Source organism: Carassius carassius, chromosome 3 (genome assembly GCF_963082965.1).
Source record: "Carassius carassius chromosome 3, fCarCar2.1, whole genome shotgun sequence".
In the NCBI taxonomy this organism is placed as follows: domain Eukaryota; kingdom Metazoa; phylum Chordata; class Actinopteri; order Cypriniformes; family Cyprinidae; genus Carassius; species Carassius carassius.
The window spans coordinates 38,341,764-38,364,598 of NC_081757.1; the positions used below are offsets into that span (position 1 = coordinate 38,341,764).

Consider the following 22,835-nt stretch of genomic DNA (forward strand, 5'->3'; position numbering starts at 1 on the left):
TGAGAAAAATATTAAAGACCAAATAACTTTTGTATATTAACATTATTGGGATATCATCTTGCCAGAATATTAGCCAGAGCTCTGAGAACATTCTACGTTAGCTAGGAAGTATAAAGAAAAATGTTTTATTTAAAAATGTATGTAATAAATGTATAAAATGGACAGGCTGGTTTGCTGTTAGGTAATATTTTATATAATATGTATGTAATGTATTATTTTTAACAGGTGTATTGAACGCAGAATGAAAAATTGCTCATCTCCAGAACCTAGGTTGAAAGATGAAAAATATTTCTCTACCCAAATTTCCTCAGAGGTAAGACTAAATGGATGGAAAAACGACTAGATATTTACTGAACCCATATGTAGACAAAGTCAGTGTTTGAATAGTATTATGATCTATATATACTAGAAAAGGTTATTCTATGAAAGTTATTCTTTATATTCTATAAAATGATTGCCATCTTATGGTAAATCACTTGTTGTATTACTCAATTGAAAGTCAGTTTGGATAACAGCGCCTGCCAACTGAATAGTTGTAAATCTAAAAGGTATATTAGGTTTAAGACAGTGGTTACTCTCTGACTAACTTTTTAAATTTAAAAGCCATAAAGCAAGAAAAAAGTTCAAGTGTCAGCAACATGATCAGCAGCACAAGAAGATCAGTTAGGTCACACGTTGGATTGTGTATTCACTTTTTTTCAGGAAACAGTCGATACAAATAGAGGATATATGATCCACATCTCAGACGAGGCATTACAGAGGAGCAGTAATGGACAGGGGGAAGCAAATTTAATTGTGTCTCTTCTCAATGAGACTTTATTCAGGGTCAGCAGCAGTTTAAACACCAAGGTATACTGAATTACTGTATGTCTATTCCTTAAAGACTTGTTTGTGTCTAATTAAATATAATTTTATCTACTTTGGGCAACATCTGCATTTCATAACCCAGTGGTTTCTTCTTTGAATAATTTGTCATTGTGCTGTAGACACAGAAGGGGAATGACTCAAGTAAGCCAGACACAATATTGCACGGGCAAACTGTGTTGGGAGTGTGGCTTGGTAAGAATGAAGTTCAGAACCTTTCTCAGCCTGTTCAGCTCAGATTCATAAACACCAACCAGGTGAGATGATTTCATATCACACTATAACGCCAATGTAAAAACACACCGTGGCCCTTGTAGAGTTGGCTGAGCACTTGCAAATGTATTCTTCTGTAAATGAGTGCTTTTATTACTGCAGAGTGAAAAGGGAACCTGTGTCTACTGGCATCTTGAACACAATGGCAAAGGTCTGTATGATTTTCAAACCATCAAAAATAAACCTCTATAAATAAACTAAAACAACTGTTCAATTCTCTATAATCTAGGTCGTTCTCAGATGGTGTGTTGATTTTTCATTTGAAATTGTTACTGGTATATAAGAAAATAACTTTTCCATCTCTGAACCAAAGTACCAGGATGTATTCAGACTCTCCATACAGACACAGTCATCACAGTTCTTAAAGGGGACATTAAATGCAGTTTCAGATTTTTATTAAATGTTTCTCAAGGTTAGTTTATAAATGTGCAAAAAGTTTTTTTCCATCAAAAAATTTGGTCACTGAGAAAAACAAGGGGCGTTACCTCTTGTAGAAATAGATATAAATGCCCACTGCTGTAACTTCATCGCACTCTATCCCTTCTTTACAGCATGTTCTGTGTTTTGATTGTCCACTGCAAAAAAATTTACTGACTCCGCTATTGTTGGGATAATAACTTAGTACTCAGAAGCTAGATTGTCTTTATTGAATAAATTGGCAAGGAACAGAAAATAACTCGGGCTGACATCGCTTGGCACAACTGCTGTTGTTCTGTAGCAAATGCAGCAAAAATATCTAAGATACATTGGCGGTTTATTCTTAAACCAATCAGTGAGCTCGAATAGTGGAAGCATAGTTAGAGTTTAATATTTATTTTTTCTTATTTAATTATATATATGAAATGTTATGTTGATAACCACTGGAATAGATGTTTCTGGATCGACCTTTTGTTTTAGTGTACGTATTTGTGTCTGTTTTTCAGGTAACTGGAGGACAGACGGCTGTAATACTACCATCGACAAAAGAGACTTTGTATGCAGCTGTAATCATCTGAGCTTTTTTGCAGTGCTCATTGTAAGTGCATTTGTCATGTGATGCTCTTCAGTCACCTTTTTTTGCTTTAAAGTGTTCACTTTCAAAGGGGTCATTTCTTAGTTATCTGATAATGTTAGCAGAGGTGCACTTATAATGTTAGTATGATTTTTACATGTCAAATGTTTACAATAACAGGGCATTTTCTACCCTGATTTTAGCCCTCTGATTGGAAGGGCCATGTTCCCTGTGAGACTAATCGTGGATTGTGTTGACTAGCATTATATTTAGATCTACTTCTATTCTGTTGCATGAAAGGTTGCAGTGATAAGCACTGTAACAAATGACAGGAAGTTGAGCTCATGCATGCGGTAGGTGAACATATCATTACAACTCGAGTTTTGCAAATTCACAAATGCTTTCATCATAACAGTGCCAACATTATGTAAATAATATTAATAGTGTAGTGTAGACTGTCACTGAATATGAACTGGTGCTGCGTGATTGACAGCTCCGGCGATTATAAAGGGAGCATTCACTGATTGTTTTGTGTATGTAATTTAATCACAATTTAAATAACAGATTATTAACATGCTTATAAGAGAAGTTATGTGTTGTTAGTCACTGGCTTGATTTACTGATGCATAAACAGCGGTAAATGATACTGAGACAAAGAGCATTTGACTGAACACGAATCGTTACATATAGTTAGTTGTTAGTTTTAACAAGAATTAGACAATATTTAATTTGTAAATTTCGGTTTCTGTACCTGGACACCTACAAATGTCAAAAAACTTGTAATAATGTGAACTTGGTCTCAATAAAAGCTGTTTTAGGACTAACAAGGAAGTTTTGAGCTCTGACGCTCAGAGGATGTTTTATACTACAATGACCTATTATGTAAATAACTAAAGTAAAATTTGATTTCTTGATTCATGACCCCTTTGAATTAAACTGGTCTGTTTAGCTGTACTCATTTGAATATCCTCTTTTGTCCTCAATGTTTCTGAAAGAATCCTGAAATTCCTGCAGCGTCCCATATTGTCGCTCTCAGCTACATTTCATATGTTGGCTCTGCCATTTCAATAGCATTTACAGCGCTAATGATTGCTATTTTTTTGTGCCAGAGGTAAGCTTTTAAATCAGATTTCTCATACATTTTCAGAATGAGATGTTCTGAGTTGTTCTGATATAAACTGATAATATCTCTCACCATTCTCCCCACAGGAGGAAGCAATGTGAACATTCAGTCATCATTCATGTGCAGCTCTCAGGCTCCCTTCTCTTGTTGCACATCTCGTTTTTGTGCAGCGTGTGGTTTTCAGGCCACAGAGACATTGATTCAGTGTGTCAAGCTCTAGGACTTCTCCTACACTGGTGTCTTTTAGCCACCTTCACTTGGACAGCCATCGAGGGCTTTCACATGTACCTGCTGTTGGTGCGGGTCTTCAATATCTACATCAAGAGATACTTGCTTAAACTAAGTCTTGTGGGATGGGGTGAGTTCAAAATCACATTTTTTGTATCAACAGTACTATTTTTACATTACTCATTTAGGGCCCTATTGTGGAAAACACGGCTGTGATTATGAAATTCCAGTCATAAAAATAATTATTTACCGTTTAACACAGAATGTTGTAAAATTTGCACAAATTTGGATGAATAAATCCAAAGTCAGGCTGTACATTTCATCAGATTATGATATTAAGGACTAGTGTATGTGAATATTAAACCTTTAAAGGGTCATGAAACACCTTGTTTCACTTTTAAGGCTTATTTTGCGGCATCAATATAAGCCTTTTTGTTTGCGTCAAGGAGCTGTAAAAACGATTACACTCACTAAATGCATGAATCGAACTCTTACAAAGCAAAAACAAACACTCTCCTTCAATCCATGAACGTTTCTCAGTTAATGTATGCAATCTCACAGTCTGTTAAGTGTTGCCAGGTTGGATGGAAGATTTCCAGCCCATAAACTCACAAAAACTCATCCACTCCAACAACAACTAAAACAAAAATGCCCAAAACATTAACTGACATATCACAGTTGAAAATCAGGTGTGATAAGACCATTTTAACACCTTAAAACAAAATAATAACAACAAAATAATATAAATAGGCCTATAATGTTAGATAAATTTAAACAGATCAAATCAGGGCAAATAGCCTATACATTAAAGAGGATTACCAAACATGAGTAAAATATGCAGGCAGACCATTTCAAAATGGCAATCAAGAAATTAATCGATACCCTCGAAACAACACATGCACCATTTTCAGTCTCAAAAAAGTGCCCAATATAAGTGAAAGGGAATAGCAGGCACACACACATCGTTCATGCACACACCATGACCATCAAAAAAAATGTCATTCATTGATACATAGCTACTGTACGATAATCCGACCATTAAAAAAAAAAAAAAAAAAAAACATAATGTGCTTACCTTCGTGTCACTCCATCATTTTACACAGAACAAAAAAAATATCAAGTTAAACTTTTTTTTGTTGCTTTTGAAATATGAAAGAAGATGGAGTTTTCTTATTTTTCTGTTTTCTTTATTAAATAAAAATAAATAATCTTAAGATATCCTTATTAGCATCCTGTTTGCTACTACCTCAATTCAAATTGAATTCAAATTCTGGAATCAGAGTGGACTGTAAAAGGCAAACTCAACTCAATCCTGAATAGCGTACCAATCAACAACTTTATTTCTGTTCCATAGAGGAACACAGGGGCAAACTGACCTTTAAATAACAATTACATTTGAATTAAACATGTATCATAAGCTTGTTTTATTGTATTAATAGGTGTACCAACCATTACGGTGATAATATGCAGAGTGAGTAAAGTGTATGGCACATATACCTTTTACACGGGTGAAGAAAACTCAACAATCACACCTCTGTAAGATCAATCTTTTGCACTGCAGTTTTACTTTCTCCATCATCTCTCAGGCGTATAACAGGAGTGTTTTCATTGGCTTCTTCTCCTTTAGATGCTGGATAAGCACACAGATAGTGAGCTACATTACAGTCAACGGTTATCTCGTGCTGGTGATGCTCTTTAACATGGTTATACTTGGGGTGGTGCTGGTTAAGATGCACAAACTGAAATCACAAACTCTTCAGCTTAAAGACCATCGGAGGAGGGCACGGAAGGAATGGGTGTCTGTCCTGGGGCTCAGCTGTGTTCTGGGAGTGCCCTGGGTGCTGGCTTTCTCCACCTACGGCCCCCTGAGTCTCCCTGCGCTCTATGTCTTCACCATTCTCAACAGTTTACAGGGTAAGAAACTGTTACAGTGTTATTTGAAACTGAAGCAGGTGTTAATTAGGTACAATCATACATAACTGTCACTTTCATTAATACTGCTGTCCCATCGCTTTTTAAAAGCAAGAACAAAGTACTTTGGTGTAAAAACAATTAGATATGTGAGACAAAACTTAGTATAGCATGAATACATTCTAAAGGAATGCTGGGTTGTTTCAGCTAAGCTTTAGTTTAAATATGGACTAACACAAGTACATATTTGGGTTAACAATTTAATTTAACATTTTAACCCAACAGCCCAGACAGCAAGCAGTTTCGGCCCAGATCTGGCCCACATCCAGCCCACATGGATTTCACACAGACCAGATGTGGGCCGGATCTGGGCCAACACTATGTTGCTGTCTGGGAGCTGGGTTAGTCCATATTTGATGAAGTTGGGTTGAAACAACCCAGTATTTTTTAGTATGGCATTACAACACAGTGTTTTGATTGCTTTATTAATACATTAAATGGCAAAACTTAAAAATAAACTTCTACATTGTTGTTTAGCAGTCCCTATCAATAAGTGATAAAAGTAGCTGCAAGCCTTTTACAAAATATACATATTTATAAAAAGTACTTAAATAATATGAAAATGTAGTCGTTCAATAGTTGCCTCTTTTTGTGTAGGCCAAATTTAGAGGGAAAATGTGTGCTTTTTCTGGCTTTTTCTTGTTGTGTTTTTTTTTTATGCTTTGGGTCATACATTTAACAAATAGCTACATTTGTTTCTAGCTAGCCAAAAAAATAATAATAAATGTTGAGGTAGTTAACACTGCTCAAAACACCACCTGCTGGCGCCGCCTGCTGGTCAAAACATTGCAATACAATTAAAACTCAGACCAAATTGTCATAATAACATATATTACAGAACAATTGCAAATGTGTTCATGACAATCTAACCTACAAAATGCATTGTAATATCTCCAAATATATTAAACCTGTTGAAAATGTATTCTACAAGTAACTAATCAGACCCGAGATCCGTTTAAACCAGACCAAATCAGCTGAAATTTCAACAAGCGCCACTGACTCGAATCAAAAGATTATGTTTCTGCCGTTCATAAACGTCCGGTACAATCATTACACAGATACTATTGAGTTAAAGAGAGTGGTCTTTGCTAAAATGAATCCCCTTTTCTTTACAACTAAAACAGAAGCAACTTGGGCACCACTAGGCTACTTATTATTTCCAATACCTACCTTGTGTTTGTTTGCCTCACCGATGTAGTTTACGCTCCTTTTATTGATTTTGTCGATCTCTTTAGCTTCTTCTGCAGTCAGTTGATTCTCCCGTTTTCCCCGATGGTAAAGCACGATCATAAGTTTGTTATTTTCGCGCATTAAACTACATTAAATTAGATTCAGAGGCGGCAGCCAGTGAGCGCGAGGATTGGATTCTCGACACAAGACATCTATTAAAACACTACATGTAAAAACTATTATGAGTAGTCTACAGTAGGCTATTCCTGTCATGTGAGTGTGAACCATTCAGATGAATTCACAAAATTATTGCATAATGTGCAAACCATGTTTACAATTAGAATTGTCAGTTATTATTATTATGAAATAGGCTATTTTAATGATTAAAATGTGATATGTTCCTGTGTCTGTGCAATTGAATGCGGTGTAGTTATAGCTTCAGAATCTCTCAGTGCTATCTGGTCTAACCAGTCTTGACCGCTTTGTTCCAGATAGGCTACATGTTGTTTCTTTACAGTCATATGTAAAAGTGTTGGTATTTCTCGGATGTCACAGTTTTAAAGTTCAGAGCACCGTGACACCAGGGAAATTATGGTTTCGGATATTTTTCTCAGCATGACAGGAAGACAAATAAATGAGCTCATTTAATTTCCTCAGTTTTTGCAAAAATTTTAACATTGTGTCTGCAAAGCTCAAACATTCAACCCTGTTAGCAATGTTACTGTAAGAAAACATATTTTACAAATATCTTTCTTCAGTTTATAATACTAAGTGACAGTGTCATTTGGTCTAAATTGGCAGTCCATTTTTCATTCATTTTAATAGATTTTTCATGTTTAATTTTCATTTTTATAAAGTTATAATCATATATATCAGGGTGCACATGTAACATATGTTAATATAAAACTGTATTATCACTAGTATTATTAGTTTCACCTTGTGAGTTGTGCAAAAAACTTTGCATTTTTTGATAATTAAGCATGTCCTTTGGCTGATCATTTGTAAAAAAAAAAAAAAAAAAAAAAAAAAAAAAAAAAAAAATATTTAAGTGCCAGTTGTTTATTTATTTGATTTGAGTCTAGTTTTGGCCCTAAATTTGCATTGTGAAGCAAAAGCTGCTGATTAAAAAATTATATTTTCTTAAATTAATACTGTTCATTTCATCGTCTAGGTCTCATTATTTTCTTGTGGTTTTTGGCTCTCACATGTCAAGCACGGAAAGAGGACTACAGCTCATCAAAAGGCACCATTAAGGTCAGCTTCAACAGTAATGACGAAATTGTGACCACAAGATAACCAACAGTTGTTCAGTCCCATCACACAGTGGAGTTTAAAGGTGGACCCTCCATTCTACACCAAATCTTCACTCGTCCTTTTTTATTATTATTTTACTCATTTGGAGCTTTGTGATTTTCTATTTGGGGTCTGCAGAGCCCCTGGGGACTGCAATGAAATCTGCATACAGTATTATGGGGTGGAAATATTTCTAAATGTGTTGATCTGTCAGTTGTAATTAAAAAATAATATTTAGTGCAATGATAAAAGTAAATACATTTATTTAGTTAACAATTTTTGTGATTTTTTTATCACTCATATACAGTAAATGGAGCTTTATACAATAAAATTTATTGCTTTATATTCTTGAAAGGTTGTCATATTTGGGAGCGTTTGCTGTTTAATGAAAGCCTCTGTTCAATTAAAGTATAACTTTAATGATATACAAGTCAACCTGTTTGACATCACCTAATGTTCAGAAAGCACAAATCATAACAGGAAACGTCCTTATTAATTTTTTCCCTATTGATTTTTCCTTTTTTTTTTATCCCCGATGTAATAAACATATATATAGAACATTATACCAAAAACACAAATAAGAAAGACAAACATTTACTTTAAAAATTTTATGAAAATACCAATGTGAGGAAAATTGAGATACAAAAATTTTATCAATGGTAATATTACAAAAAGTATAAAAAGAAAGTGCACAAAAACTTCTTTACAGCATTAATTGTACAGACAGCTTTGAATAAATAGCATAAGTTAAAAAATGACAAATTAACGTAATGAAATGATCGACTAAGTCTCTGGTAAGGCACATTGACTGAGAATGTGCCACATTAATAGTTGAAATTTTTTTCCCTGAAATTTATCGACATCTTGTATTTGCTCTCATGCATTTTAAGAACAAGAGCTTGAAGTCAACAGTAATGCGGACTTAAAGTATTGCTGGTGAATAAAAACAAACATTCATTCAAATAATACACTGAAATACAACCAAAATCTTGAACCTCCAAATCCAATTGCAAACTCCATAATAATATTGAACTTCAGAGCCAAAAAATACAATAGGCTGCAGTCAATACATCAAGGCTGAAAGACTGTACAGTTTCATATTAGATTACCTTTAGTGTACAATATTGAAACATGGAAAAGCGTGGTAAAAACACAGTGTAAAGCCTGGTCAGAAATTCATCAATCAGTACTTTACCTTACTCTCTGTATTATAACGCTCTCATACAACAATAAAATAAAATACAAACACCACCAAGAGTCATAAAACTGATCATGCCTACAAATACATTATGCATGCTCTCATATGCCATTGTGTAAATGATAACCATTTAAATACTCTGAGATAATGTATTTTTTGCATCGTGCTTTTAAAAAGATTTACAAACCCGTAACCGTTTTTTAAATATTGAGCAACATCTTTATGCCAAACCAGAAGGAAAACGAGATTTTACAAGCACGTGTCCATATTATAGACCACAGCTGAGGTGAATTCACATTGTGAATATTGTGCCCAAGAATCCTAGTCAGAAAATGCATGCGTGTGATATAACTTCAATCAGAGCAGAAGACTGCAAGGCTGAGTAAAATATTATATTTGCTTAAAAGTACACCCATCTCATTAATGCCTTGGCTGTAATGTTAGATACAGCACTTTACATTATTCATCTGTAACCCGTCAAACTAAATGCCAAATAGAAGTCGTTTGGTGCACTGGTATTGAAAATAAGATTATATTTACAAAACACTGGTAACTCCAAAAAAAATTACAGTAATAAAAAATTGATTACATTAAATGTCCTAACTCAGACCTATAAATATGTCCTAATGTCCAATTTTATTTTCCTTTTCTGTTATATAAAAAAAGGTACAAAAATTACATTTTACAAAAGAGTCATAAAAAAAAAAAAAAAAATACAAAAGCAAGGGGAAACTCAACTCATACGCAGTAATCTAACAAAGGGAAGATATCAGAGTCTACCACTGGAGACAAAGCTATGAGGGCCTCAACGAGACAGATTGGAGGGTGTTTTAGTTGGATCACCATGCCTCCTTCAGGTCCTCTGGAAGAGGAGAAGGATGTGTTTGTGAGATCTGAGAGTCCGAGGAGGATGCCAGAGCTGGACGCTTCTTATTACAACAGGGCTTGAAGAGACGAGGATCGATGATCACCTCACCGAAACGGCCCTTGTAGACGATCCCACAGCACACCTTTTTCCTGAAAATGAATAGAAGTGTTATTTTTCAGCTCAACAATTAGCACATCTCTTAATTTGTGAAAAGAAGAAAAGGAATACCTCTTCCAGTAGGACAGGTCGAGAAAGGAGAACCCCAGTGGGTTTGGACGCCTCTGCTTGGTCTCGATGTCTGACCCGTCATCAGACTGATTACTGTGGCTGGGAGACTGAGAGGGAGACATACTGGATGTGGTGCTGTGGGCATCTGAATCTGTAAAGACATGACAGCAAACATTAACATGCTATCTGCAAAAGCTAGATGATGTATTGTTCCACATCCAAAAACTATTTTACTGTAAAATTACATGTTTCTCAGATTTCAGTATAGTAAGGGAACTTATCATGAACCATAGCATTGTTACAGTTTTTTACCAATTAAAGTTACAACCGTTTATAAAAATACAAACAATAAAAACACTCATACACATACATGTTTGTTGTTATTTAAATGTCTTAAGTTTTTCTTTTAGTACTTTACCCTAAAGTAAATAAAAATGCAACTGAAATATAAAGTAATAATAAATAAAAAAACGTATAAACAAGTTTTTATAATTCTATTATATTCTATTTCAGTTGCATCTCATTTCTGTTAAATTATTAAAACTAAAAAAAGAAAAATTGGCAAAAAATAAATAAATAAATAAATAAATAAATAAATAAATATATATATATATATATATATATATATATAATTTTTTTTTTTTATTTTTTTTTTTTTTTATAATAATAATAAAAAAAAACTCACTTTGTCTTTTGAATTTATGAATCTTTTTCAGTTTACTTTTCTTCTTTCCGTCACTATTTTTGACTTTCTTGGGTTTGGTCAGCTTGAAGCCAGGTCCTGCCCTTGCATCCACCACCTTGGTAGGGGGGATAAATAAAATATTACTCTCACAATGGCTGATTAAGTAAATGGATGATTCCATTAAAAACAACATAACGGTCTCTTACATGGTTCCAGTTTTTCTTTGATCCATGTGGTAATTTCTTCCAGCGTTTTACCAGCAGCACACAAGCATTGCAGATGTCTCCAACCCGATCCTCTGACAGACTACCAAACATATCACAACATGAAAAACTAAAAATTTATTGGCTAGGACAGAATTGATTACTCCGATTGAGAAATAAAAATATAAACATTTTGCTGAAATATTAATCACCCATTATCAAATAATAATAGTTTGATGGAATTTCAGACTTTTTGGAACCTCAGTCTCAATGGGATTACACAGAATTGTATTATTTGTTTCGAAGAGGAGTCTCGGTTGATCTCATTATGCTCTAAATTGTGATAGAAATTCCACCAGCATTCCTTCTGGAATTTCTGGAATACGAGCGGCGTCAGGAGAAAACACTCACCCGAAGCAGAGTCTGAAGTTCTCCTCATATCTGCTGCTGTCCGTGAACCGAGAACTGGACGACTTGGTTTTGCAAATACAACAGCCTTCGTTGCTGCGGTAAATCTTGGATTTATGGAAGCCAAACATCTTGACGGGCTCTAGACATGAATGGAGAGCGTCATTAAAACATATCTCCTGCACGTTTTGATGGTGGATTCAAGAGGGCGGTCACAGGAATACATCTCTTGCACTTGACAATTTCACGGTGTTCATTAATGTAGTAGAAGTTAGGCAAAAATCCCGGATTATAAACGTGCGTCTGGAAGCGTGTGCGCGCTTGCTTTGAATCTGCAGCGTCTGCGGCAATGACCTACTTCTGATGTTTGACAAAAGCCTTTCGCTACAGCCACCTTTAACACATGACCGTAGACTTGAGAGGAAAAAACATCACAACAGGTGCATGTGTGCACTAAAACGGTTAATTTGGAAATCATAGAAATTCGAATAATGGAATTTGTATAAATATTGGGAACCACTGTTGAACAGGAATTGCATCTGTTCTAGTGGATACACCAATTGTTATTATTATTTTCCAATCTTTATTGGATACTTGAATGATTTACATTTGGTTGCATTCGATTCGAATTTTGATCATTCCTTCGGGAACTGTGTCCAGCGGTGATGCTGGTGTCAGCAGAAAGCAGTTGTAAAAACGAAATACAATTAAATAGGCGCCTCTTGTCAAAGTTTAAGACACGGGAAAGCCCAAAGGCACGTTTGGAATAAAAATATTCAGGTAATAATACTTTCAAAAACGCCTCTTAAATGATCTGTATGAATAACATAAGACACGCCGCGCGCTTGATAAATCAATGAGAGACTGAAAACCCACATCAAGCGTGACACAAGCCACTCAGTCACTCCATAAACTACAAAATCACTATTCAGAGAAATTATGCCTTAAACGACACATTGTGTTTCCCGGATTATTCTGTATCAGTTCATACGCACTATGTTTGTATCTATGGAAACCGAAATGAAAAATGTTAACGTTGCGCGGAGGTGATCTGTCGTAAATTAACATTTAAACGCGTTCTTAAATCAAACGTTTGGCGAAGTTGTTTCTAAACCACACATGAAGGGTTTCTCGATTAAAATAGGGGTTGAACGCTACCGTCTCGTTTGTCTAAACTCCCACACAGCACGAGAGCGCCAAAACGCGCGTCCCAGTAACAATAATAGCTAGCCCGTTAGCACGCGACCATGCCACGCTCCACATCCACGCGCGCAAAGCCCCATTGTTGATGTAAATAACCGCGCTGTAAAACCACTAACATCACACACACAACACGCTACACACCCAAGGACTGAAAGTATGTACAGTTAAAACGAAATGCTACATTCGTACTGCTAGTTCGTAACAATAACAAAAGGCTTACCGTCAGAAACTTTGAATTCCGTCCGTTTTACTCGTCTGTACTGCGCATGCCTTACTACGGCCAGACTCTGATGAATGGTGGGGGCGGGGCCTACGCACAAACATTGAGTAAAGGGGTTTGTCGGAGGAAGACCATATAAGGAGCGTAGACGCCAAGTTTAAACATTATTTCAACCAATCACTGCACTCCGCTCTTTTGACATTTAAGAACGTTGCATCCGGGGAAGTACAGATTAGAACAGTCCCGTCCCGCACGTATTGTTCTTGTTCTCACTGGAATGTGAGTGAATGGATCCATTTCCCAAAACATTGTCGCTCGAATGCTTCAAATACGCAACCTTTTGTTTTTAATTAGCATTATGCTGCATGTCATTAAATTGTCGAACGCTCCAAAATGTGCTATAATATGTCTGTACGTTCTTTTATTAGGACTGAGTTAGTCAGTCGCCTTTTTGTAAGCGATACGTAACAATACTCTGTATGTATAGTTAAATGTAATATACTTTTTTCTACGCGATATTAGCCTTAAAATGGGTGCATGAAACATAAGATGTCCATGCAAACAAATCAAAACATTTCCCATATTTGCTTACGTTTAAGATCGGATATGTTTATGAATAATTAAGATTCTATTTAGGTTTCACACATATTTTCCTAATTTTTAATCACCTTTCTGTCTTCACTGGTTCATTTAGTTACATAAAACATTTCAGAAGTCACATGCCCCTTTAGAAATCATTGTAAAATGCTGATTTTGTGCTCTATTTTTTGATGCTCAATTATTTAAAATGTAAAATAAAATTTCTAATTATCAATAATTGAAATATTCTTTGCAGCTAAATGTTTTTGTGGAAGCCTTTTTTCAAAGTCCATAAGAGCAGCATTTAACTGAAATATATATAGGCCTATATATTGTGTGTAAAAATGTCACTTTTTTATAAATGTAATGATTCCTTGCTAAATATATATAATATGAATCAATATGGGTATTAAACAATAAAGCTTGATACATAGGGAGGAAAGTGCTGTTGAAATTAGTCATTAAACATGCAAATAATTAATTCAAATGCTTAAATTAATAACTGATTATACTGCAATTCCATTTTCGGACTGATTCTGCTCTTAAAAGTCAAGACTGAAGCATAATCATATTGAATTGCCACCTTTAATACATTCTATACACTGTACACAGTTGTTTGATATTTAACACTACATTACACTGCTTTTGTCTATAAATGTATCAAGAGATAAAACACAAGAAAAAATAACTCCCAGAATGATCATGCCAGCTGTGTTTGAAGAGGTACCAGAACAGTCATGATGAAATTGGCACATGAATATCAGCCTTTAATGTGCTTCTCCCAGTTACATCCTTCAAATTATGCTACACTCTTAAACAGGTGAATGATATTTCATCAAGATTCAATAACAACATTTTGGAGCTGTAAATATTGCATAGCAGAAACCGAGGGGACGCTGGGGTTAACTAAGGACAGGGACACAAACACAGCAACTGTGCCGCAAATTAATTCTACTCCAGATATAGCATTGTAGTTGGCCACAGTCGAGACCTGAGGGCTGAAGAGATGAGGAATGTTACGGTACTTAGAAAGGATTGAAGAAACGTTATAATGTTAATCCGTTCTGCACTGATTGTTTTTAGTTTTTACAGTCCATCTCGTAAAATATGCTTGAGTGTCACTTTCATGAGTCATATCTTTGATTTTAGGGGATCACAATAAGCTCAAGAAGACAGTTCACCCTTTTTTTCCTTTGTGGAAAGCATAAGGGGATATTTAGATGAAAGTCCAAGCTGCTCTATTCCCAGACATTTGTGGCTGCCATTCACTTTCATTGTATGGGGAGAAAAAAAGAAAGAAAAAAGTGGGTTTGATGAAGTAAATGATGACCAACTTGTAAACTACAAATCAAAAGTTTGGAATAATTACATATTTTATGGTTTTGAAACAAATCTCTTATGCTCACAATTTATTTGATCAAAAATACAGTAAAACATTAATATTGTAAAACATTATTACAATATAAAAACAGTTTTCTTAGTGATTGTTAACAATTATTTTTTAAGTAATTTATTCTTGTGATGCCAAAGCTGAATTTTCAGTAGTCATTACTTCACTGTCACGTGATCTTTCTGAAATCATTCTAATATGCAGATTTTGTGCTCAATTATTTTTGATTTTCAATTATAAAAATGGTTCCTATTATCAATGTTGGGAATTTTTTTTGCTGCTTAATATTTTTGTGGAAACCTTTTTTTGTGTATAGGATTCTTTGATGAATATAACGTTTATAAGAAAAAAAATGTGACTGAAAATGTATTTATTTAATGACTGCTGAAATTTAAACTCTGCCATCACAGGACTAAATTACATTTTTAAAATGAATTAAAATAGCCTAAATAGATGAGCATAAGAGATTTATTTTAAAAACATTAAAAAACGTAATTAGTTTAAACTTTTGACTGGCACTGTAATTTTTGGGTGAACTGTCCCATTAAACTGATTTGCATTAAGAGAGAAAATGACACAAGTCCCTGGCATTGTTTTCCATTGTTCTCATCTTTCCTTTCTTTAAGTAAAAATATGAATTCCCCACAAGTTGTACTTATAAAGCATACGTCTACATCATTTGCTTCAAACTCTGCATTGTGACAGTATGGATTAGATTAGAGCACAGAGCAAGCAACCTGACACATATCAAAATAACACTGTTCTTCTCTGAAAATATAATAGCGGTTTTTCTTACATGTCTTCCTTTTAAATATAGCCATTGTCAGCAGTCCACAACAACAACGAAAAATATGGAGCTTTCAATAAAACGGTATAGCACAGGTGCGGGTTTTCACCTTTCATGAAAAATATGGATCAAAATTGAAGACATATTTGAATGTCAGTAACGTTGTTGATAAAAATCATGACACGTCTGAAAAGGCTCATTGCACTTAATATATGGCAAACATGACAGTAGCTTTAACCTAAGCCAGGTTTAGTCCTTTTGTTCAAGTCTCTCCATGTAAAAAAAAGTTAGTCCATGGTCCCGCTGATCTGTGTTAGTTCTATATTCGGATGACATTATATCCCAATCCCTTTGACAAGAGAGGCCTCCAGAGTGATATTGAATTCCTGCAGAGTCTGTAGCACTCGAATCAGAGAGTTCACCAGAGAATGGTCCTTTAAGAGCGCCATGTCCTCATACATCTGTGCTGTGATTGGACACTCGGCAAGAAGCGCAATCCAGTGGTGCAACAGGTGATCTCTGCAAGCAGAAACATATGTGACTGATAGATACGACAAAAGAGTACAAAATGCATGGCGATTCTCTTTTAAGTGGTTTTGAAAAATTCTGAATCAGTTTTTTGCCTCACTGCCCTTGCACAGAAAACTTTCAGATTCACTTAAAGCATTCTCAGATACTGAAAAAACTTTTCCTTTATTGCTTGTAATGGCTTTTAATCTCCTACATTATTTTATATTTGCTTGTATGTTTTGAAGCTATACTTAGTTAACAATTCTTAAAGGGATAGTTCACCCAAAAATGAAAATTTTATGTTTATCTGCTTACCCCCAGAGCATCCAAGATATAGGTGACTTTGTTTCTTCAGTAGAACACAAACGGAGATTTTTTAAAACAAACTGTTACAGTCTGTTAGTCTTATAATGGAAGTGGATGGGAATCATGGCTAAAACACACAATAAAAAAATAAAAAAACACACAAACAAAACCAAATTAAACCCTGCGGCTCATGACGATACATTGATGTGTAAAGACATGAAATGTTTGTTCTGTGTGTCTTCTTCTTCTTGCTTTACGGGTGGGTCGCAGACTTATAAGTGCATTACCGCCACCTATCTCTCAAATGGAGCATTGACACTTCTAATTGACACTCTGCGATCCACCATAATGCAAGAAGAAGAAGAAGATGCATAGACCAATCGTTTCTTGTCTTTACACATCAATGTATCGTCACGTGCCGCAGAGTTTAATTTGGTTATGTTTGTGTATGTTTTTGACTCTCAAATCTGTGATTCCCATTCACTTGCATTATATGACTAACAAACTGCAATGGTTTGTTTTAAAATTCTTGGTTTGTGTTCTACTGGAGAAACAAAGTCACCTACATCTTGGATGCCCTGGGGATAAGCAGATATACATCAAACTTTCATTTTTGGGTGAACTATCCCTTTAACATACAGTTACATATACAGATTTATTTTTAATTTGTAATTATTCTAAAGTACTTGTATAAGTAATTTAGTAAAAATGCACTAATAAATGTAATACCTAAAGTCAGTAATATCACAAATGAATGAGAAAATTTAGATTAAGAATAATTTTTTAATCGGATTGTGATTTCTAGAGTCAGAATCAGGTTGGGAGCAGCCTAAAAGTTCCCATCCAACAAAAATCTCAACAATTCAATGTAAATAATGACCAACCTGGCTCCGAGACACACGAGCATCTGAAACTTCCCGTCTTTGCCGATGTTTCTGGGTGTGCTGTTGATGGCACGCATGAAATGGCAGAAATGACGCACCCTCATCTGCCAGTTCTCATCCTGGGTCATCTGACTCTGTTCCGCACTCTCAAAGTAGACCTGCGCTTTTTCTTTGGAACAGAAATGGGAGGATTTAGGACAATTTGCAACATTCTGAGGTATAATTTATGTAACTAAATAGATTTAGGTTTGAACAAAATACTAGTCTCTGCTTCAAAATATGAACCACCCATAGTTCTTGCTCTTACCATCTGATGCATTTTCTCAATATACTAAGATTAAATCTGATTGGCTGTTAATGTAAATGTAGTAAATGTTCACTATTTAAATTTATTTAAAAATAACATTTATTCTTGTGATGGCAAAGCTGAATTTTCAGCAGCACTTGATCCATGTATGCTACTGTATGCACAAAATTGTAAGTATGAACAATTAACAAAAACTTCTTCTAAAAAAATATTTCATGAAATGTAACAGTATTTGTTACCTAGAAAGTCCCAAATGAAGACGTTCTTGAAAAGGCGCGGTGACTTGAAGCCATGCTGAAACACCTGCTCTAGAGCCCATACTAAACCATACTCTCCACACAAAAGCAATGTGAGGCTTCCTCTCTACAACAGAAGAACGACAAAAGATCATCCATATGTGACATTTCCATTCACATTTGCCACGCTGCAAGTTTTCTCAGAAAAAAATAAGTTTACCTCTTTTTCTGGCTTATGGAAATGTTTGACGATACCGTTAATGGCCTCTCCCACCCCTTCCTGGATCTGGCCCGTGTTTAACTCTAGTGGGCACACAACGGTAAACGTGCTTTAGACAACAGCAATATCCTCCAGCAATAAGTGGAGTTATACAATCTATGAGATATGACTTTTGTGAGATTTCCAAGTATGTACTTGGTTTGCTGTTTGGCGAAATGGTGACAAATCTTCGCATCATCCCGGGGGATTGCTGCGTTGGAGGAGTCCGGCACATCCTCTCCTCATTCTCCAAGCTAGTCACCAATTCGCCCACCAGTATCCTCTCCAAGCTGCCATCATCTACTCCTTTCCCGAGCCAACGGCCGCATGGAAACCTATGTGACAACAGTCCAGCAATCAGTTAAGGGTTATAATAATGAATAATGTGAATATGGAGCTATTAAAAAAATCTTAGTACTCACTTGTAAGTGTGCCCTGTGATCCCGTTGCGGACCATTACACACTCCACTAGCCACTTAGCATACAGTCCTGAGTTATCATGGCCCATCTGTACTGTGGTCAGCTTCCCCAGGTTCTGGCACTGTGCAAAGTACAGACAGAGTTATTCAACAAGCCTTGACCAAACAGATTAACACCACAGGAACTCACTTTGAAGTCCATATTTAGCATGGTGCTCAACAATACATCTCTCTCTCTCTCTCTCTCTCTCTCTCTCTCTCTCTCTCTCTCTCTCTCTCTCTCTCTATGAAGAGTTCAGATGTAAAACCCTCTAAAAGCCATCTGAAAATTTCCTTTAAAATTAGCATTTTTATTCGGATGCTGTGTTTATGTTAAGTAAATGTCACTGAATAGTTTCTTTTCACTGCCATAAATGTGAAATAACAAACACAGGAGCTTGATACAAATGCTAATTTTGCATCTGAACTCTTCACACACACACACACACACACACACACGTATAATAAAACTTTATTATAGTAACTGTTATAAAAAAATTATCATTTACATTTCACTGCTGATTATAAATTCTCTCTATAATGTGTACATGAGAAATAAAAATCTTGAAGCTGTTGAAATAAACACTTTTAAACAGTGAATGTCTTAACATGTTTCCATGACAGATTTAGTCAAACACACACTTTAAAACAGATTAAGTGAAAATATAATTCTATATGTAATATAGTAAATATATTTAGCAAAATGCTCCTTTCTAGAGTTCCTTTTTCTAGCTAACTATCAAGTTTATGGTCACTGAATGGCTTTTCTGTGACATGGGTTACAAACTGTTTTGTTTGACATCTTTCTTTCTGTTGAAACACTGATTGAGCGATTACATGAGACATGATAATGATACATTTTGGTAAGTTGTACGGTTTCATTCAACACCTTCTGATGTTCATTTTGTGCAGTAACTAGTAGTAAAGAGCAAGAAATGTTCAGTTTGATGTCACGCTACATTACAGAGCACCAAAACAGGATTTATTGTTTGAATTTGGTAATAAAATTTACATAATTTGTCATTATTAATTTAGAATTATTGGATGGGAGGCGCACTACAAATAAAGTTTTGTATTTTTATAATTTAAAGAAGAAACCAATCCAAAGTAAATTTGACATTTGAGGCTTAATACTTTAGAAAAGCACTAAAGCACTAAAGTTTTTTCAGTTAGAATGTTTTCAGCTTGATTATTTTCATATAAAAATATGGTAATGTGGTGCCAGTTCATGTAATGCTTTAAAAGTAAGCATCATAATTTTGAAATCCACTCTAAACCTTACTGGGAGCCAGTGCAAAGACTATAACACTGGAGTAATATGACTGCAATCCTAGTCCCAGTTAAAATCCCCGGGGCTCAATTTTATACATATTGCAATTTATTAAGTGTAGATTAAGCCCAGGTTAAAAGAGCATTACAGTAGTCTTACTGTGAGATGACAAAAGAATTTATCAGCATTTCCGCGACTGTAAAATTTAACATAAGGTGCAATCTTGCGATATTTCTGAGGTGGAAAAAATAGTCTTTTACAGTGCTCAAAAGACAGATTTGCATTAAAAATAACTCCAAGGTTCCTCACTCGACTCTGGATTTCCAAAACAGGGCCATCAAGAGTCTGGGACAGACAACCAGCTTTATAAATTTGATAACGTTAACCAATGAGCATAACTTCAGTTTTACCACCATTCAATCACAATAAATTATTATCCATCCATATTTTAATCTCAGTAATGCAGTCAGACAAATAAACAATGTCAAAGCACTCATGGGTTTTTGAATGTATATAAATAGGTGTATCGTCGGCATAAAAAAGATAATGAAGGCCGAGTGATCTCAAAAGGTGGCCTAAAGGTGACCAATAAATGTTAAAAAGTAAAGGACCTAAAACCGACCCCTGAGGGATGCCAGTTGAGACAGAGCTAATCTCAGATTTATAACCACCCATAGAAACAAACTGGGAGCGGTCAGTAAAATAAGACCTAAACCAACAGTCCCAGACACACCAAACACTCTTTCAAGATGAGTAAGTATTAGACTTGGATCCATAGTATTAAACACAGCTCTGAAAACCTGACTAACTGTGAGAAGATTACACAAATGAGAGGCAACAATATGCTCAATTAATTTAGCCGAAAACAGGAGTTTTGAAAGTAGGAAGTTATTGAAGTCATCCAGTGCAAAATTTTATTTTTTTGGTAGTATATAGTGAAACCAGAGTAAAAGACATGATTATGTGTATGTTGATATATATAATGACTCACCTCAAACGTAATCTCCAGGGTGTTTTTAGGGACCTGCAGAACCCCAGTCTCAGCTAGCTCACCTGAGACACACACCCAGGGGTTGGCTGTAAACATGGAGCCACCTAGTTTCTTGCTGGGAATGATGACCAAATGGTATGGTATCACTATGAACAACAACAAGGACAAGGTCAAGAGAAGAAAAGCAGAGTGCAGACAGAGGTTCTTGATAACAGAATAAAAGGGATAAAATGAAAATTCTCTCATCATTTACTCATCCTCATGCTGTCCCAGACTTTCTTTCTTCGGATAAACACTGAACATTGAGATTTATCTGATAATCAGAAAAAAAATCTCTCTCTATAATCTAGGATTATTTTTCCTAAAAATCTCTGTTTGTGTTCCATAGAAAAAAGGTAATTTGGTACGGCATCAGGGTGAATAAATGATTGATTTAATATATTTAATAAACATGATACAGTCTCAACGATTATGCTAATGTTATATTAGTAAGCAACCTCATGAAAATGATTATTTAACGCACAGTTTAATAGGCCATTAAGTTTCCTTAAACTGGATTACATTCACACTATTTTGGCAGTCAGTCCCTGAGCATGCCTCCAAAATTCTCAAAGAAGGCATGCATTTTTTTAATATTAATAAAAAAATGTTTTATAAATAAAATATAATATATTTTATATAAAATATAATTCCTCTTTGTGTCTTGCAGTTATTTTGTGAAAATCTTTAGATTTTTTTTATCCATAACTATTTCTAACTAGCAACTGTTTTTTGTTTTTTTAAAAACAATCTGTTCGCCTATATTTTGAAAGAAAAACATTTCAGTTTCAAGATATTAAATATAACCAAGGACGCAAAATACAGAATATAGATAATTTTTCTTTGAAATGCAAAGATATTTTGTTGGTAACCAAACAGTTTTAGTTCCTAATGACTTATGGCCAAAACATATAATGGAATACAATAGGAACCGAAACTGCTTGGTTACCAACATTATAAAAATGGTTACCAATGCTGCGTTTACACCGAAATTACCCGGAACAATTGTACGATGGACAACAGGACGATGCAAGTCCGGTAATTCTGCAAACAGCAGCGTACTTGATAACATCAGTCAGCACGCCTTGGCTACTGCAATTTTCCTCACTTTATATTTACAATAATTGGGTCGAAGTGCTGCGAAGTGCTCTTCCGCCATACATTATAGTTATAAATTTTATCCGCTTAGAAAATCGCCATGTTTTATTTTGTGCCGCCATACTTACTTGTGTAACTACTCATGTAACGGTTTTTAAATAGGAAAAACATGGAAGTGTTTGGTGGCTTCCAAACTCATCCCTGTTTGGATCCTAAGGAATGAATGGTGCTAAGCTAAACGCTAACATAGTGGCGCCACACGCTACAGCGATTGAGTGCATGCACTGAGATGGGAGAGATACGTATCAACTCTTCTTATTTGAGGGAAGAACATAGTGGAATATGGAAAAACGGTGGTGTTTTCCTTTAAGTGGTCTAAATGAATTTATATGTATTTATATATTCTGTGGAAGGCGTAGGACCAAGAAATGTTTGTCCAGTTAAATTGCTTTGATTGGCTTTCCTACCTACTTGTCAACATATGTATAAGCATACCTCTGCACACCCTGTTCGCACAGACACAATACGTCATCAGCGCATTCACGTACACTGTGCAGACAAAGCGAGAATGGCAGACAAACATCAACAACCTGACCTTCCTTCCTGGTATTGTAGTACTTTTACTAACTATGCTATAAAGTTTTCTCACTAGTGAATAACACATAATGTACTGTAGTAATTTTGTCTCTGGTCATCTAGTCTGTGAGCGTATCTGTGTTCAGGGGGTGTGGCTTTGGACAGCAGTTTACAGGGAGGGTGGGACGTTCGCTTTCAGTGCTATCAGGCTAAAGTTAG

At 35.3% G+C, this 22,835-nt stretch overlaps 3 protein-coding genes across 6 annotated transcripts in view; 1 reads left to right on the forward strand and 2 right to left on the reverse strand.

Annotated features, from left to right (window-relative positions):
* The first annotated feature begins 263 nt into the window (after positions 1 to 263).
* On the forward strand, positions 264 to 8,342 carry adgrg3 (adhesion G protein-coupled receptor G3). Its single transcript, XM_059537596.1, has 10 exons — positions 264 to 313; positions 703 to 849; positions 987 to 1,121; positions 1,240 to 1,288; positions 2,061 to 2,152; positions 3,124 to 3,239; positions 3,338 to 3,609; positions 4,919 to 5,015; positions 5,107 to 5,393; positions 7,792 to 8,342. Exons 2-10 carry the CDS (start codon positions 730 to 732, stop codon positions 7,914 to 7,916), a joined length of 1,293 nt encoding a protein of 430 aa, XP_059393579.1. The 5' UTR covers positions 264 to 313; positions 703 to 729; the 3' UTR covers positions 7,917 to 8,342.
* A 164-nt stretch (positions 8,343 to 8,506) lies between these two features.
* LOC132126386 (SIN3-HDAC complex-associated factor-like) lies at positions 8,507 to 13,084 on the reverse strand. 2 transcript variants are annotated; one of them, XM_059537607.1, is made up of 6 exons: positions 12,927 to 13,084; positions 11,507 to 11,645; positions 11,099 to 11,198; positions 10,893 to 11,007; positions 10,208 to 10,358; positions 8,507 to 10,128 (listed from the first exon to the last, which is right to left on the reverse strand). In XM_059537607.1, the coding sequence occupies exons 2-6, from the start codon at positions 11,632 to 11,634 to the stop codon at positions 9,951 to 9,953; spliced, it is 672 nt and encodes a 223-aa protein (XP_059393590.1). In that variant the 5' UTR covers positions 11,635 to 11,645; positions 12,927 to 13,084; the 3' UTR covers positions 8,507 to 9,950. The 2 variants fall into 2 exon arrangements, with proteins under 2 accessions (XP_059393590.1, XP_059393598.1); XM_059537615.1 differs by lacking the exon at positions 12,927 to 13,084 and adding an exon at positions 12,662 to 12,833.
* Positions 13,085 to 14,071: 987 nt separating this feature from the next.
* The window catches only part of LOC132126396 (DENN domain-containing protein 5A-like), a 46,771-nt gene continuing 38,007 nt past the window's right edge, over positions 14,072 to 22,835 (reverse strand). For all 3 annotated transcript variants that reach the window (XM_059537642.1, XM_059537633.1, XM_059537624.1), the window contains 7 exons: positions 20,904 to 21,049; positions 18,607 to 18,725; positions 18,341 to 18,519; positions 18,146 to 18,228; positions 17,929 to 18,052; positions 17,383 to 17,551; positions 14,072 to 16,201 (listed from right to left, as the gene is read on the reverse strand). In XM_059537642.1, coding sequence (XP_059393625.1) covers positions 16,018 to 16,201; positions 17,383 to 17,551; positions 17,929 to 18,052; positions 18,146 to 18,228; positions 18,341 to 18,519; positions 18,607 to 18,725; positions 20,904 to 21,049 — 1,004 coding nt within the window. In that variant the 3' untranslated portion in view covers positions 14,072 to 16,017. The remainder of the gene's footprint in view (positions 16,202 to 17,382; positions 17,552 to 17,928; positions 18,053 to 18,145; positions 18,229 to 18,340; positions 18,520 to 18,606; positions 18,726 to 20,903; positions 21,050 to 22,835) is intronic.